This window comes from Tenrec ecaudatus, chromosome 13 (assembly GCF_050624435.1).
Source record: "Tenrec ecaudatus isolate mTenEca1 chromosome 13, mTenEca1.hap1, whole genome shotgun sequence".
Lineage (NCBI taxonomy): Eukaryota > Metazoa > Chordata > Mammalia > Afrosoricida > Tenrecidae > Tenrec > Tenrec ecaudatus.
Window position 1 is genome coordinate 38,031,301 of NC_134542.1, and position 16,274 is coordinate 38,047,574.

Sequence of the window (16,274 nt, forward strand, 5' to 3'; positions counted from 1 at the left end):
TTTAAGATCAAATACACTACATAGTATCTCTGTACGTTATTCAGTATAACTTTACTGCAATAGTCACACACACAAAAAAAGAAAAAGTGATGCTTCTTTTGTTGGTTCTTAGGGGTAAGTGAAGATCAGTTCTTCAAGGATATGCCCAGGCAAGCCCCTTAGGGAGACTGCCCCTCCCTAGGCTGGCTGGAGGGAATCCATTTTCCATGTACTCGACTGAGCAACATTTAGGATTCAAAGGAGTTTTAATTCAAATGTGGGCTCTGCAAATGGATTGTGTGGGTTTTCCCTGTCGTCCATTTCCTGTAAATGGGGTGCTCAGAACTTCAGTTCTAACACATACCCAAACATAGTTTAATTATCGTTCAGAGCTTGTTTCTGAATGCTAGAGGCCAGATCTGCTGCTGATGTCGATTGCCTTTAAGCCCTCACTTCGTAAAATTCAATTTCCTGTATCTCTTGAACCTTAAAAAAGGGAAAAAAACTTAGGATCCAACTTAAGTCCCCTTGGGCCCCAAACATTAAAGACATTTTTTTAAAGACTGAATTTTATCCAGTTAATAATCTGCAGCTATTTGGTGCAGGTACAATACTTTTTTAAAAAGATTTTCCTAGATTTGTGCCTCGTGCCGCACCATTTTGATCACCACCCCCCCCCCCCCCCCGCCCCGGTGTTTTCCTGCATAAGTAAAACGATTTAGGAGTCCGGAGCAAGATTTTAGTCTTTTCGAAGAGAGTATCTTTCTGCTAAAATGGCCGCTGCCAGCACGCACGCCCACGTTCGGGCGCATGCGCATGCGCACACGCAGAGGACGCGCCGCCGCCTCTGGCCCCGCCCCCGAGGTGACGCACGCCGACGTCACGGTTGTTTTCGCGGAGACTCCGGTCGGCACTCCCGTCAGCTCCATTTTGTGTGTGAGCTCGTCGCTGTCAGCCGGGTCTATCTTTTGGTCGCCGCGCTCGCGCTGTCACCGTCGCTTGGCCTCTGACCAGAACGGTAAGGTGCTGAAGGGGACGGGGAGACGTCGGGGCCCTTTTCCCGTGCCTCGGGGCGCAGCCCGGTCCCCGCTGCAAGCCTCCCCGCTGGCCCCTCTCACAAAGGCGGCGCGCTTGCCTGCTCTGCCTTGGCGATCCCGCCGCTGCCCGTCCACCACGACCCCGGCGCTCGGGGGTGGGGTGGGCTGGGGGTGGGGGTAGTGACGGTTGTTGCGAGGCGGGCGGCCCGCGCCCCCTGTCAGCGCTGCTGTGGGGGAGGTGCGCGTCCTCCCGGGAGCGCCATGTTGTGGGTCGCCTCTTCGGCGCCGCCTCAGCCGCGCCGTAAAATGGCGGCGGGGTGGAGGCAGCGCTGCGCCCTCGCGCGGCCCGGCCTGAGCCGCGCGTCGTGGCGGGCGTTGACGTGGGTGCTGGCAGGGGCCCGAGTCGAGCTCGGGGCGGAAGTGTGTGTGTGGTTAGAAATGGCGGTCTCGCCCAAGGCCTCGCTGCGTCGCGGAGGACTGGCGTGGTCACCGCGGAGCCGCGGAGCGCATTGCAGCGAGCGAGCGCCATTGTCTGCGTGTGTGGCCCTGTACACTCACACACACTCACCCCTCCCTTGGACGACAGCGGGGGGGGGGGGCGTTGACTCCTTTTGTATTCGGGTCGTTTCATGTGTCACGCTAAATTTTACAACGTTTTATAGAATGAGTTTTGGTTTTGAACCAAGACATTTCCAAATACGTCACTATTTTTGCTCTAAAAACGTTTAAAAAGACAGCCCTGTAAATTCCTTTTTACGGCGACGACTTTGAAGGGCGCAGCCTCATAGAATCTTTCTCAGCCTGAATTAGCCTAATTGCTTGCCCGTGAACCTCACTGAGGGTGGACCTGGCGCCTGGCCCGGGGCTGCAGAAGGCTTGTGGCAGATCGTAACCGATGCGCATCATACAATCAGTAGCTCAGTCCTGTCGAGAAGAGCTGTACAGTCAACACAATCAATTTTAGAACATTTTCTCTGTCTTGTTATTAGCTCGCCATTTCCCCCAAGAATATCGCTTTTAATATTTTTTTCCGAGAACTTTTGGAAGCGCCCTCCTATAAGCAAAACATTTTACATTTTAAGCTCTTAAAGTTGAACTGGTCGGTGACATTAATGCTTAACCGTTATTACGACGCATGTCCAGAATTCCCCAACCGAAACTCAGTACCCCTTCCTCAGTAACTCCTAACTAGCTCAGGAGCCCTGGCTGCAGAGTGGTTAAGCCCAGGTCGGCCGCCGGCGCGGCGGCGGGAGGAGATAACGGCTCTGCTCTTCCCCGCAGGGTGGTTACGGGTTGGACAGCAATGGTATCGAGATGCCACATGCTGGCTTATTCATGCTTCTGTGGATGGACATTGGGTTCTTTCCCCCCCCCCCCCCCCCCCCGGCTTATCGTCACTACAGTGACTTGGTGGTGTAGGCAGAGTCCAAGTAAAAAGAATTCTCAATTGATTTTCTGCAATTTTAGTAATAGTTAGAAAATGAAATCTGAAATAATTGTATGGTGGCAATTTAATGTTTTTTATTTCTCACATTTTACTAAAATCCCTTCTGAAAAGAGGGTGTTTTCCTCTCGTATTCCCAAATTGATGTGCTAAAATTAGAATAAGCTAGGTTTTGAAATTGTGCAGGCTGGAAAATGATACTTGAAAGAAAAGATTATTTTGTGGTGGTGGTTCCGTGGTGCCATCATTGATTTAATTGGTAGAGTGAAAATCCGTGGTTGGTGGAATGATTTACTCCTTTACAGAAAGATTAAATGGTCATGTGTGTATTTGCAAATTTAATTAATCTGTTTTGATATGTGACAAGAATATTATGATTGCCTGGAGTTGAAGGCTAATTTCTGATAGACTGTTAAGTGGGGAAGATTATATATCATTTTATAGTTCTACTGGCAGACTAGCAGAAATACTTTACCAAAATTACCAGATTGGGATGTTTTTCTCTCATTTTCTTTACATTCTTGGACTACATATGCTTAATCCCAGGCATGATGTGAATAATACAGAATTTATATGCGTGAAGTCCAGCATCTTTTACCTCTAGAGATTGGATTTACTTTGGGGAGAGGGTTAGAAAATGACTTGAAGTTTGCCGTCAAATACCCCATTTAGGATGCATTTACAAAGGAGATTTATATTAAACAACCTAGTTTTGACATGGGGGAAAAGCCTTTGTTATGTTTTTATTTTTCATGTAGATGAGACATTCCAGGAGAACTTACTGCCCTGATTGGGATGAAAAGGATTGGGATTGTGGAAAATGGAGGAGCAGTAGCAGTTACAAAAGAAGGAAGAGATCACACAGCGGTGCTCGGGAGAGTAAGCGCTGCAAATACAATAATTCTAAAACATCTGATTGGTAAGGAGCCTTTTTTAAATAAAGAAAATGTCTTGCTTGGGAGAGTGGAGGGTGAGTGGGTTGGAAAGGGGGAACTGATTCCAAGGACCCATATGTGACCTCCTTCCTGGGAGAGGGACAGCAGAGAAGGGGGGAAAGGGAGACTCCGGATAGGGCAAGATATGACAAAATAAAGATGTATAAATTACCAAGGGCACATGAGGGAGGGGGGAGCGGGGAGGGAGGGGAAAAAAAAAGAGGACCTGATGCAAAGGGCTGATGCAAAGTGGAGAGCAACTGCTTTGAGAATGATTGGGGCAGGGAATGTATGGATGTGCTTTATACAATTGATGTATGTATCTGTATGGATTGTGATAAGAGTTGTATGAGCCCCTAATAAAATGTAAAAAAAGAAAAGAGAAAAAAAATGATTAGGGCAAAGAATGTACAGATGTGCTTTATACAATTGATGTATGTATATGTATGGACTGTGATAAGAGTTTTATGAGCCCCTAATAAATTGTTTTTTAAAAAAAGAAAATGTCTTAATGTATAAAGGTGTTCATGATAAAACATCACTTAAATAAGTAACTATGATTACCATTCTTTCAACGATAGTTTGAGAGACTGAAAATTTGAAAATATGTGGTATTCACTATACTCATTGAAAATAATTTTAATGTCTCTAGCCATTACATGGAAAGTAGATCTATAAATGAGAAAGATTACCATAGTCGTCGCTACATTGATGAATACAGAAATGACTACAGTCAAGGATGTGAACTTGGGCATTACCATAGAGACCATGAAAACAGATATCAGAACCATAGTAGCAAGTCTTCTGGTCGAAGTGGAAGAAGTAGTTATAAAAGCAAACACAAGATTCCCCACAGTACTTCACATCATCGTTCCCATGGGGTATGTGCTCTTTATTAACATTTTTGGAAATTTAATTTCCTATGTGGACTAGGAAGATTGTATATTATGTTTGACTATTTGAGAAAGTTCTGTTTAAGATGAAGTAAACTCAATTTTAACTTTCAGGATTCTTTATGCTTGTTTTGGATAGGAAGTTCCTGAAATATAGTATATACTTAGTTTTGTAAGAACAGATTTTATTACTAGTTGATATCTAATTGTCATTCCAGTGAAATAGTGAATAGCAAAGAAGTTATTTAGGCTAGTTAGTAGATTTTTTTTTTTTAGAGATTTTGATAACGAAGCTTTGTTACAGTAAAAGAAGACATTTTTATTTACGTGATTTAGATATGCCACTTTGTTTTAGCTAAGCATGCTCAATATATTTTTCACTAAGCAAGAGGTTTTATGGGTTATGTGTTAATTTGGAGATTAGCTCAGATAACATTTAAAATGCCATAATGTTATTCTCATAGCTGAATATTTTTCCCTGAAGAATTAAAAATTTTATTTACTATTCCAATATTTACTTTCTTAGATTAGCTAGGAAGCTTTAATTTGGCCACAGCCTATTTTGACAAGTAAATGCTACCTCCTACAGTTTTGCAACATTAAATTATGACACTAGGAACTTAAAATGATGTTTCAGTGAATGCTACAACTAAGCATTTTTTTTAAAGAAAAAACAATTGTATTATGTTTTGTTGCCTTGCCACTTTGAGTATCTTATCTGAAAATCTGTTCCTTGCCATGTTTTTCTCCTGTTAACATAAACTATGTGCCCTGTGAATTTCTGGGGACTGAATTTGAAATTGCTCCTGCCAACCGTTTGTGGCCTGGCGTGTATCTGAATGCCTGAATATCTCCCCGCTGAATGAATTTCGTATTCTGCCCTGAATTCACTCGGGTATATTGATTGGCTGGATGATCTTGGTGCCGCCCACTTGACGTTACCAGAAGAGTCACCGAAGGAAAAGAACCAGGAGTGTAGAGGATGATGAGGAGGGTCACCTGATCTGTCAGAGTGGAGACGTACTAAGTGCAAGATGTATAGAATATTTTTTAACACTTATTAACTTTTCAGATAACATAATCTATATGTAGAGTAAGATTTCAGGGATTTGGAAATCTTTTTTTTCTTTCTCTCTCTCTCTCTCTCTCCCCCCCTTTTTCTCTTTTCATTTCTTTTGGTGGGGGGGGAAATGTGTTTTGTTTTCTTTAGAAATGTTATGTATGTTATTCAGAACTTCCAGAACAGTAAATCAAGTTTAATGGAATTAGCCTGCATTTGAAATTAGACCTAATTATTTTAATGTTTTTGAGGGTATTGACCAATAAAGTAAATAACTAGTGCTAGGGAATTTGTAGAATCATCTAGATAGAGTAATCTTCATTGATAGCATTTTTTATAAGTAAGATGCTTCTGTATTTTTATCTGATTTTGGCTTGTTTCTCTTTTAGATGAAATTGTTGAGACTTTAGGTGAAGGAGCTTTTGGAAAAGTAGTGGAGTGCATTGATCATAAAGCGTGAGTCTCCTACCCTTGGGCTTACCTTTGGGGAAATTTGAAGTATAGGACAATTAGATAGCTTTAGAATGTAATTTGATACCGAGATTTATCTTTTTTACCTTTTGGAGTCTTTGGATTTCATATACGAAACCTTCATTACCAGTATTACCAGTAACCGACTCTTTGTTATTTTTAAACAGTAGCTATTAATAATATATGCTACCTCTCTGCCCTAATGTTAACCGAATAGCAGGTTTATTTGAAAAGTATCCTAGGCACAGTTGTTGTCTCTTTGTTTTTTACCTGGATCAGTGGCTAGGAGTGATTTCAGCTTTTGTTAACCCAGACTTGGCAAGGAAACATTCAAGGTAGTTATGTGAGACCTCTTCCTTTAAAAATATATATATGCCATAGTTCATTACAACATACAGTTAGAAGCAGTCTTCTGGATTGCTTCCACAAGTTTATTTATGCCCATTAAACTGGTTGCAATGGTTTAAAGTAGCTTAAGAAACAGCTTATCTTTTCTGTTCACTGTTTATTTTGTTCCCTTCATTGTTTTGAATGGTAATTAAGAAATGTTCCCACTGTTAGCTGATAAGTTATGAGGACTAGAGTGCTTCTTTTTTTTTTAAAAGAGGGCTTCCTATATCCCCACAAAGGAAGATTTTAAATACTTTCCATTGATTGGAATCATAGGAAGAAGCTGATGTGCATATATTTATTTTAAGTTGGGTGCAAACTGAGGTGATAGTCTCCAGTGTGTTTGTTAAAATAGCAGTTAATGACCTGGTTGACTACAGTTGAAGGATACAGATATATCAATTGAATGGTGATCTGTTAAAAGAAGTCTTTATCATTGGACATGTATATGTTTGCATTACGAACTCTAGTAAGGCCCCAAATCATTCTAGTAGTTTACTCTGAGTTCCATTTAGAAGAGAGGTCTTAACTAAATGCTGAACCATAAAGTCAAGGAAAGAAATGCTTGGTAAAGAGGGTGATAGGAAATCTTTTTATCAATTTTTAGATACATAGAAATGATCAATTTTTAACTTCCTTTGCAGAGGAGATCGGCGTGTAGCAGTAAAAATAGTAAAAAATGTAGACAGATATTGTGAAGCTGCTCGCTCAGAAATTCAAGTTCTGGAACACTTGAATACAACAGACCCCAATAGTACTTTGTAAGTATCAGGGTAGACCTGGGACACCCACCACCTTAGCTGGTTTGAATTATGAATCGCATTCAAAACCTCTTTCATTTGTCGGTAGCCGCTGTGTTCAAATGTTGGAATGGTTTGAACATCATGGCCATATTTGTATTGTGTTTGAACTGCTGGGACTTAGTACCTATGACTTCATTAAGGAAAATGGATTTCTTCCATTTCGACTGGATCATATCAGGAAAATGGCCTATCAGATATGCAAGTCTGTGAATTGTAAGTACTTTGCCTGTCTTCCAGAAACGTGAGTTTAATATTAGACGTGAACGAAAAGGGCCCAGCATAACAGGGTTTGGAGGCCTGACTTAAAGGTGTGGGTGCGTGTCTCAAGAGTTGTATTGAATCAACCAGTGGCTGCCACCATGTCCTCAAACATACAACTGCGATTTAGTCTTTCTGACTCCTGAATAGGAATTTAGAACACGGGAGTAAAAATTACAGTGTGTTGAGCTTAGCTTTAAAAGAGAATTATTATTCTCCCTCCACCTCCCCCCCCCCCCGCCCTGTTTTTTAAGCAGTTGTCTAAGTAAGCTGAATAACTTTTAAGAAGTATAATGGGTGGTGGGCTAACTGACTAGACTGTTGGCTGCTTTGCGAATGTGGGGAAAGACATCAAAGATTATTATATTGTTGGGTTTTGTTTTGTCTTTGCTTTTTTGATTTTCAGATTGTACCATTTTTAACATTCTTTCATTCTCAGTTTTACACAGTAATAAGTTAACTCACACCGACTTAAAGCCTGAAAATATATTATTCGTACAATCAGACTACACGGAGGCCTATAACCCCAAAATGGTAAGTTTTGATTTAATGTATTTTTTAAATCATTTTAAATTAGTGGGATCCTCCTCCCCCCCTTCATTCTTTCTTAATCATCATTTACGGTTTTCAGAAACGTGATGAACGGACTTTAATAAATCCAGATATTAAAGTTGTGGACTTTGGAAGTGCAACATACGATGATGAACATCACAGTACGTTGGTGTCTACACGGCATTACAGAGCACCTGAAGTTATATTAGGTGTGTGGTCACTGCTTTGGGGCCTATAACAATCACCTTGCTGTGGTCTGTACAATGATAGTGCAGACTATAATTTATCTTCTAAATTTAACCGGTGTATCTTTTTATTGAGCTACTTTAAAATGGAGTTTTAGGCTTTGGAAGTTATATCTTTTCCTTAAGAGGAGGAACATATTAAAGGCTTTAAGCTCTTCAGTTCCAAACATTCTAAAGATCCTTTGGACCAAGTGGCTTAACCTTATTAGAACTTAGTTTGCACATTTGTAGTATGTGGTGGGGATTAAAAATCATTTATTGCCTGATGTGTGACAATGTATTAGTCATTGCATGGAATAGTTTCGTTCCGTTTAAAGAATGATTGAGGACAAAATAACGATGTATAAATTACCAAGGGCACATGAGGGAGAGGGGAGTGGGGAGGGAGGGGAAAAAAAAGAGGACCTGATGCAAAGGGCTTAAGTAGAGAGCGAATGCTTTGAGAATGATTGGGGCAGGGACTGTATGGATGTGCTTTATACAATTGATGTATGTATATGTATGGACTGTGATAAGAGTTGTATGAGCCCCTAATAAATTGTTTTTTAAAAAAAATCATTGAGGATGCATTTCTCTTCTAACGCATTGCTTCGCTTTGCCAGCCCTTGGATGGTCCCAGCCATGTGATGTCTGGAGTATAGGGTGCATTCTTATTGAGTACTACCTTGGGTTCACAGTATTTCCGGTGAGTAGCAATTTTGTGTTTTAGTTGTATTGTCTCAAAAAGTGCTTTATAGAAGAGTATTTGAAGTACTTAAGTGCATAAATTGAGGAGGTAGCTCTTTTATGGTTAAAGGTTATGTTAATTACAGGAAATTTATGAAGAAATGACTGCAATTCTACTACCTTAGGGTATTTGTGAGAGAAATAGAGACTTTCTACTCCTATATAAGTCTTGGAAACCTACAGGGGCAATTCTACGCTGTCCAAAATGGTTGCTCTGAGTTGGAATTAACTGTATGGCAATGAGAGGAGTGCATTAATATTTTCTTCATAATTGTTTGCTTTTTTCTAAAACCATTTTATTGGGAGCTAATACAAATATTGTTCCATAATTCAATCACATCAAGCAGTGTTGTACAATTGGTACCGTACTTAGTTTCATAATTCTTTCATACACTGAGGCTTGAGGGAAAAATTGAAGCAGTTAGTGAACTTGATGGTAAGGTTTTTAACAACTTTTGGCTATCGGCTGTGATTGATAAAAGTAGCACCTACTGTAGTAATCATTTTACTTTGGCTTTCTGTGGACCTAAGAATAAACTACAAAGTGGATAAAAAAAGTTTGTTTTTTTATTCAGACACATGACAGCAAGGAGCACTTGGCAATGATGGAAAGAATTCTTGGACCTTTACCGAAACACATGATACAGAAAACCAGGTATAGTTTATTGAAGTTAGTGCTCTTTCAGAAAGATTTTTTTTCTGTTGTCCAAAAGTATAGAGGGAATTGCACCACCTGGAATATAATGATTATCAATTTCAATGTGATAACCTCTTGGGCTCCTCCCCAAATATGGGTGAAAATCCTCAAAACTGCATAAGGATTTTAGAGTTCACAAATATGGCCAGAGATTTTAAGGCAAATCCTGGACATTTTAAAGCAGTACTAGCCCCTTTGTGTGAAAACTCAAGGTATATTTTTCATCTTTTTTTTTTTCCAAGGCCATTTTATTCGGAGCTAAAACATTTTCTTCTTGAACTTCTTGATAATAGCTCCCCTTTGTGCGTGTCCCCCTCCCCCAACACACACACACTTTACCTCTCAAGATAAATTTTTCGATGACTACATTGAGTTTACTCATTTAATAATTTAAGCCAATTACCTTTTTAAGGCTTTTAAGTTTTCAGTGTCAACAGAAGTATGAATGTTGATTTCTTTCAGGAAGCGTAAATATTTCCATCATGATCGATTGGACTGGGATGAGCACACATCTGCAGGAAGATATGTTTCAAGACGTTGTAAACCTCTGAAGGTAAGCCTATGGCACATTACTTAATGGTAAAAAAGGAATTTCCAATCTCTGTGGTGTTGACATAGGATCAACGATAATGGTAGTAGAAAAGACCTGTTGGATGTGTTTCTTTCTCTTCCAGGAATTTATGCTCTCTCAGGATGCCGAACATGAACTTCTGTTTGACCTCATTCAGAAAATGTTGGAGTATGACCCAGCCAAAAGAATTACTCTGAAAGAAGCCTTAAAGCATTCATTTTTCTTCCCTCTTAAAAAAACTGTATAGGTCTAGGTTTTTGCACAGCCCTTGAAGGGATCGTATATAGACTGTATCAGTCTTTTAAATATTAAATTATTTGTATATAGCTTTGTAAATTTCTTAGGTTTTGTATTATTGCCTTGTTTGTGTGATTTAAGCACATAGCTAAATAAACTAATGGACTCCCCCCCCCCGCCTATAATTATTATATAAGCTGATAAATAAACATGTGATTCTAAAATTTATATGTATTATGTATTTTATTTTTCCCGTTAAAAGAATATACACTTCTGTTCTTGGAGGTACTCATTCATTCATTGGTTTTCATTTTAGGGTTGCCAGAATTGGGGCTTGTCCTTCCTTCTCTGGGCTAAATGTTAAGGAACCCAATTAAAGGTGCTATTTGCTGGTCTCTGCCTCAGTGGAGCTTTCCAAGTGGTTTCAGGTACTGGGTCTCCTTCAGAAGTGTGTGTCAGTGATGGCTGTAGCCAAGTCTACTTTATTTTGATCCATTTGGGATTATGAGATTCAGGGCTTTCTCAATGTTATGCAAATTAAAGATGAATATGTCTGAAAGATTAAGCAGACTTGGACTTTTCAAGATACCCAATTCCAAATAGCTTGCTTAAATTCAGATTCGCTGTTTGTAACTGCATGACCCTGGAAAGTCCATTTATGCCTCCTTGTTTTGCCTGTAAAACTAGACAATTAATAGTAGTTCCTCAGTGGTATGGGTATAAGTTGGTTTCATACTGATAGATGTAGGCAGAATTCGAAGTGACCTATGAGGGAGTACCCCTCAAAAAAGCAGAATTGGGCTGGGTTGAGTGACCTCGCACACTGACTTTTTCCATGAATGAAGAGGGATATGAAAGGGCAGTGGTTTGACAACAGAGGTGGTGAAAGAAAAAAATGAAGGTTTTTGTCAGCACACAAACAGGAAATTTTGAAAATTGTTTCCAAGAATGGAATTGTAGATTTGACTTATGAATTAAACGTAATGGAGAGTACTTTGAAGGTGACAAGTTCATTTGAGCGAAAATTTAGATGCACACATAGCTTGTAAAAAATTTTCTGGGTCTCTTCTTCGGCGCTGCCTATGGAGGAGGCAGCCATCTCCCACCGGCATCATGGCTCCCCTCAGACCCTTGGTGAAGCCTAAAATTGTAAAAAAAGAGGACCAAGAAGTTCTTCCGGCACCAGTCCGACCGCTATATTAAGATTAAGCGCATCTGGGCTCAGAGGCATTGACAACAGGGTTCGGAGAAGATTCAAGGGCCAGATCTTGATGCCCAACATTGGTTACGGGAGCAACAAGAAAACCAAGCACATGCTGCCCAGTGGCTTCCGCAAGTTTCTGCTCCACAACGTCAAGGAGCTGGAAGTGCTGCTGATGTGCAACAAGTATTGTGCGGAGATTGCTCACAACGTTTCCTCCAAGAATCGCAAAGCCATTGTAGAAAGCAGCCCAGCTGGCCATCAGTCACCAATCCCAACGCCAGGCTGCGCAGTGAAGAAAATGAGTAGATAGATGGCCCATTTTCGAGTTTTATTTGTGCTAAATAAAACCATAAATGAAAAAAAATTTTTTTCTGGGGTTACCTTGTATATTAAGCTATTTCTCAGCATTGTCTGCTTTGTGTAAAAATAACTTTCTGCCACAGAAAATCCATTTCCTATAGTTAAGTACTTAATTGGTGAGTGCCCTAGTTAATGAACTCAAAGATCTTGACCTAAGCAGCTATGTATTCTGGTGTGAAAAATGATTGTCGTTCTAAATTTCTACATGTCAATTCCCTTGTTGAAAATGGTGACATGGATAACCAGTCCCAGTATTATACAGCCTAAACTCCTTTACTGTTATGTGTAGTGAAGGTTACATGGCAGAGTGGAGTTTGCATTGCTGGCGCTACATGATGACAAAGGTTAATAGCAGCAGCTGGAGCACCACTCGTGTAAGGCTTGCTTTGCTGTGACTGTCAGGAGCACGGTGAGCTGGAACTTCCAAGCTTTGGGGCCCGTTTTTTTTCCCCACTAGGATGTGGTATTGTGGGACACCACAGCCCAAGCCGGCCTGGGAAAATCAAAGAACCAGTCCTAGTCTTCAGGCACATCAGGCTCAGTCCTGGTAGTAAGAATGTTGCAATTCCTGGTTGATAGCCTCCCTGTGGGAGAACCTCTTCAGTAACAAAAGGATTTCCAGGAAAGTTCTAATAGCTTGAATTTGCTTTTAAAAATTCAGGGGGGTGGAGGAATTTAGATAAGATTAGCTATGGAATGGTGTTGGGTGAGAGCAATGAAGGGGAATTGTGGGTTTTTTGGTATATGTTTAAAATCTTCATGAGAAAGTTGAAAAAAATATATGAAAAGGCTTTCCATGTATAGCTGGGCCATATTGGCCCTAGAGGTGGCTTAAATATTCAAGGACCTTGAACAGAGGGTCATTGGAAAGAGACCCTCACTGAGATGGATTGACAGTGGATGCCGCATGAGCTCAAACAGTAGTGATTGTGAAGACTTGGGATTGAACTGCTTTCCTTCTGTTGCAGGTCACTGAGTTGGAACTAAAGGGCACTTATCAGCAACAATATAAATCGACATTTTGGTTAATAATTTTGAGCTTAGCTACATTTATAGTTCACGAACTAAATCAGGATTTTGGACATGAAGGTAGATCAGATCAAGGGAGACAAGTAGGATGGTGTAAGAGATGAAAATGACCGGTCAAAAGGGTGGGAGAGGGAGGGTAAAAGAGCTGACTGCAAGGGCTCAAGTAACAAATGTTTTGAAAATGATAGCAACGTATGTACATGCTTGGTATGATTGATATGTGGATTGTGTTGAGTTGTAAGAGCCCCAACAAAATGATTAAAAATATTTTTTAGGCCTTGCAGACCCATGGTCTTAGTTATATCTCAATTCTGCTATAGCTTGAAGGTGGTTGTAGGTAACATGTAAACAAATGTGACTATTACATAAGGCAAATAAACGAGATGGCTTGTGTATTGGATTCACTTCATAACCAGCCAAGACCCTTTAGCCACTCTCCCTTCCTCCAAGCCTCCAGAGCAAAAAAGTGCTGGCACCAAACAAGTGTGTACACTTCTAATTGTTGGTTTTTTTGTTAATAGTGTAAGACTATTAGCCATTTAGTCTGCTTGCTTTTGCATACCCAGCAAACTTGTACCCAGTGGCTGCTAGTCCTAAATCAGATAAAACCTGTAGGTATTACAAAGGCTTCCCCAGCTGCATTTATCCTTTAGGGCTTCTCGGACCCAGAGGCCTCCTCACTGCATTTTGACTGGCCCTCCAACTTACTACTGCGGTATTCCAATAAAACTTTAGGCAGAAGGTTGGATTTCTAGAAGTTTGGCAATGATGTGTCGTGAAGTATATTCCTGTGATTTACTCTACTAGAGGTTGGCTCAGCTTGAATCTAGGTTTATGTCTTGTGCTGAATTTGGGAAGTTTTCAGCCATTCAAATTTTTTCAGCTGACTGATGGCATGTTTATTAGATCTTTAGTTAGTCCCACAGTTCCCTGGCCCTCTTTCAAACTATCATCTATAATTCAGACTGTTTAATTCCCATTGTTTCAGCTCAGTGGCATCTAACCTCAAAGGTACTGATGAAGGAAACCCAAGGCTCAGTTGAGAAAAGTTGTTAGAACTATTGAAAAAATTGCCAACATAGGTTATACAATTAAGCAAAAATCAATTTGATTCATATTAGAGGATTCCAAAAAGGAAATCAAAAGAATACCATATTATGAAACAGTACCTTGTATAAGACACTTCTAGAAACCAAGAGACTTAATGTCTCATTAAGTACAAAGACATATAGCAAAAATGTCAATGTTACCAAAAGTACTCAAGTTTAATACAATTCAAATACAAATCCCAGCACACTTCTTACAAGAAACGGAAAATCAACTATATGGAAAGTAAAAAAACCCAATATAAACAAAAAACTAGTCAAAAACAAAAGCTAGGCCTTTCACTTCCTGGTTTCAAAACCCATTTTACAGTCACCCTAATAAAAAATGCTTTTTTAAAAATTTCCACATGGTTCTCCATATCTATTCCTTGGCTTTATTTTGTTTCTCATTTGTTTTAAGTGAGGTTGTAGTTCATTGCGGCAGTCTAATGTTGGCTGCTTTGGGCAATCCCAGGCTGTCTCATTTTGGTGCTGGCTCTTCGTTGCCTTGTTCAATTTGAGATCTTGGTTCTTGGTATTGCCCACTAACTGCCAGAGTTCATTTTAACTTAATGATCCTATAGGACAGAGTAGAACTGCCTTTTTGTTTCTGAAACTACATATTTAGGGTTCAGAGGAGCACAGAGCCTCATCTTTCAATTCTGCATATATTTAGGTCATCTTTTTAATGTACAGGTTTATCACCTTGTTCAAACTTACTTCTAGGTATTGTATTTAGCCGCCATTGTAAATAGAATTGCTTTCGTAACTCATTGTATATAGAAACATGGGGAATTTTTTTGTTGATCTTAGTCTGCAACTTTACTGAGTTCACTTAACTAGCTTTCTGAGTTCTTTAGGATTTTAAAAAGTGCATTTGTCTCATAGTAGTTGAATACAGATTATATAACCTCTTGAAAATAATTTGCTAGTACCTGCCATGTCCCACCCCTCCAAACATCTCCATGAGGGTGCCTCCTCCAAAGATAGTATTTTTACAAAAAAACATCATCTTCAAAGGATTCTACATTTGTCAAGTTTGTGATTGCATTCTTGGAAACATTTTTCAAATTCATGTTTGGATGACTGCCAGCACCTGAGTTTTATTTTCACCTTTTCTGTCATCAAATTGCTATCCTTTCATGTCCCTCTTCATTTCCGGAAACAAAGTTGTAATGAACTAGGTAAGGTACGTGGGGCGAAAAGCATGATGGTTTTTGCCAAAAACAGTTGTATTGTCATGGTGCCCAATCAGTCGTGTCACAAATCAGGTTTTTGTTTTGGTCACACTCTTAACACACTTTTCAGAACCTCTAAATAGGAAGCTTGAGGAAGTCTGACCTGGCGGATGAACTCCAAATGCACTATGCCTCATATCAAAAGAGAGCCCCATCTTGATCTTTGATTTCACTTTTGTCTTCCACTGGCTTGATGTTTGCTTTACCAACCTTGGGAAAAAGCCTGGGTCGCTCAGGAGCTGTTCTTTCAAAGCTCAACCTGTTTCCACTCAACTCTCATTTTCCTGGTCAATCAGAACCTTAGGCACACATTTCTAAGTGAACCTTCTCATTCCCAAATCTCCCTTTAAAACTCACAGAACCAAACTCCAAGATAGTCCAGATAACTTCTCCATCTCTTCAAAGGTCCATTGTTGGTCTTCAAGCACAAGTGGATGAATTTTGTCAACATTTTCACCCAATTGGGAAGTTGACGGATGTCCAGAATTAAGTTATCAATATTTCACCTTTTTGTGCACTTGGGATAAGTGATGGTACACTTGGGATTGCAAATGAGTTGAAACAAAATGTGCATGTATTGAATGTAAAACATGATTGGTTATTCTGTAAATCCCACCCAATTCACAAAGATTGAATAACAGGTGTTTTGCAGGGGGGTAAAAAAAAAAAAGTTCCAACTAAAAAATTCACTGACCAGAGCCTTCCCAGGTGATGCCACTGGGTGCACTGAGAGCAAGTTGCTGCATGCTCCCCTAGTAGGAAAAATGCACGCTATGAAAGCTATGACAAGCAGAGCCTTTTCTGTTCCCCCCCCCACCCTTGGTACCCTGTGTTATTGTAGTAAGGTACGTTTACGCTCTCCCCTGAAGGAAAAAAAAGCGTCACATATTTGCATGTCACCTTGTACACGGGTCATTCTGTCTTCTTGTGCTGCCTAAGCATACAACTACCACACATTTGTACGGGGCACCTCCCACTAAAGGGCTCTACAATAGCCATCTCAATCTGCCTGGGTCACATGTAGTTTGGATCTGCAGGTTTTTATTGAAGGTTGTTCAGA

The 16,274-nt window shown here is 40.1% G+C and overlaps 1 protein-coding gene and 1 pseudogene across 2 annotated transcripts; both read left to right on the top strand.

Moving 5' to 3' along the window:
• The first annotated feature begins 863 nt into the window (after positions 1-863).
• CLK1 (CDC like kinase 1) lies at positions 864-10,526 on the top strand. Of its 2 annotated transcripts, XM_075529248.1 has the most exons (13): positions 864-997; positions 3,219-3,379; positions 4,048-4,276; positions 5,234-5,324; positions 5,738-5,804; positions 6,854-6,970; positions 7,059-7,225; positions 7,710-7,804; positions 7,902-8,031; positions 8,670-8,752; positions 9,369-9,448; positions 9,953-10,043; positions 10,165-10,526. In XM_075529248.1, the coding sequence occupies exons 2-13, from the start codon at positions 3,219-3,221 to the stop codon at positions 10,306-10,308; spliced, it is 1,455 nt and encodes a 484-aa protein (XP_075385363.1). In that variant the 5' UTR covers positions 864-997; the 3' UTR covers positions 10,309-10,526. The 2 variants fall into 2 exon arrangements, with proteins under 2 accessions (XP_075385363.1, XP_075385364.1); XM_075529249.1 differs by lacking the exons at positions 864-997; positions 3,219-3,379; positions 5,234-5,324 and having other exon boundaries at positions 4,137-4,276.
• Positions 10,527-11,108: 582 nt separating this feature from the next.
• LOC142424147 (large ribosomal subunit protein eL32-like) lies at positions 11,109-11,808 on the top strand (annotated as a pseudogene).
• The last annotated feature ends 4,466 nt before the right edge of the window (positions 11,809-16,274 follow it).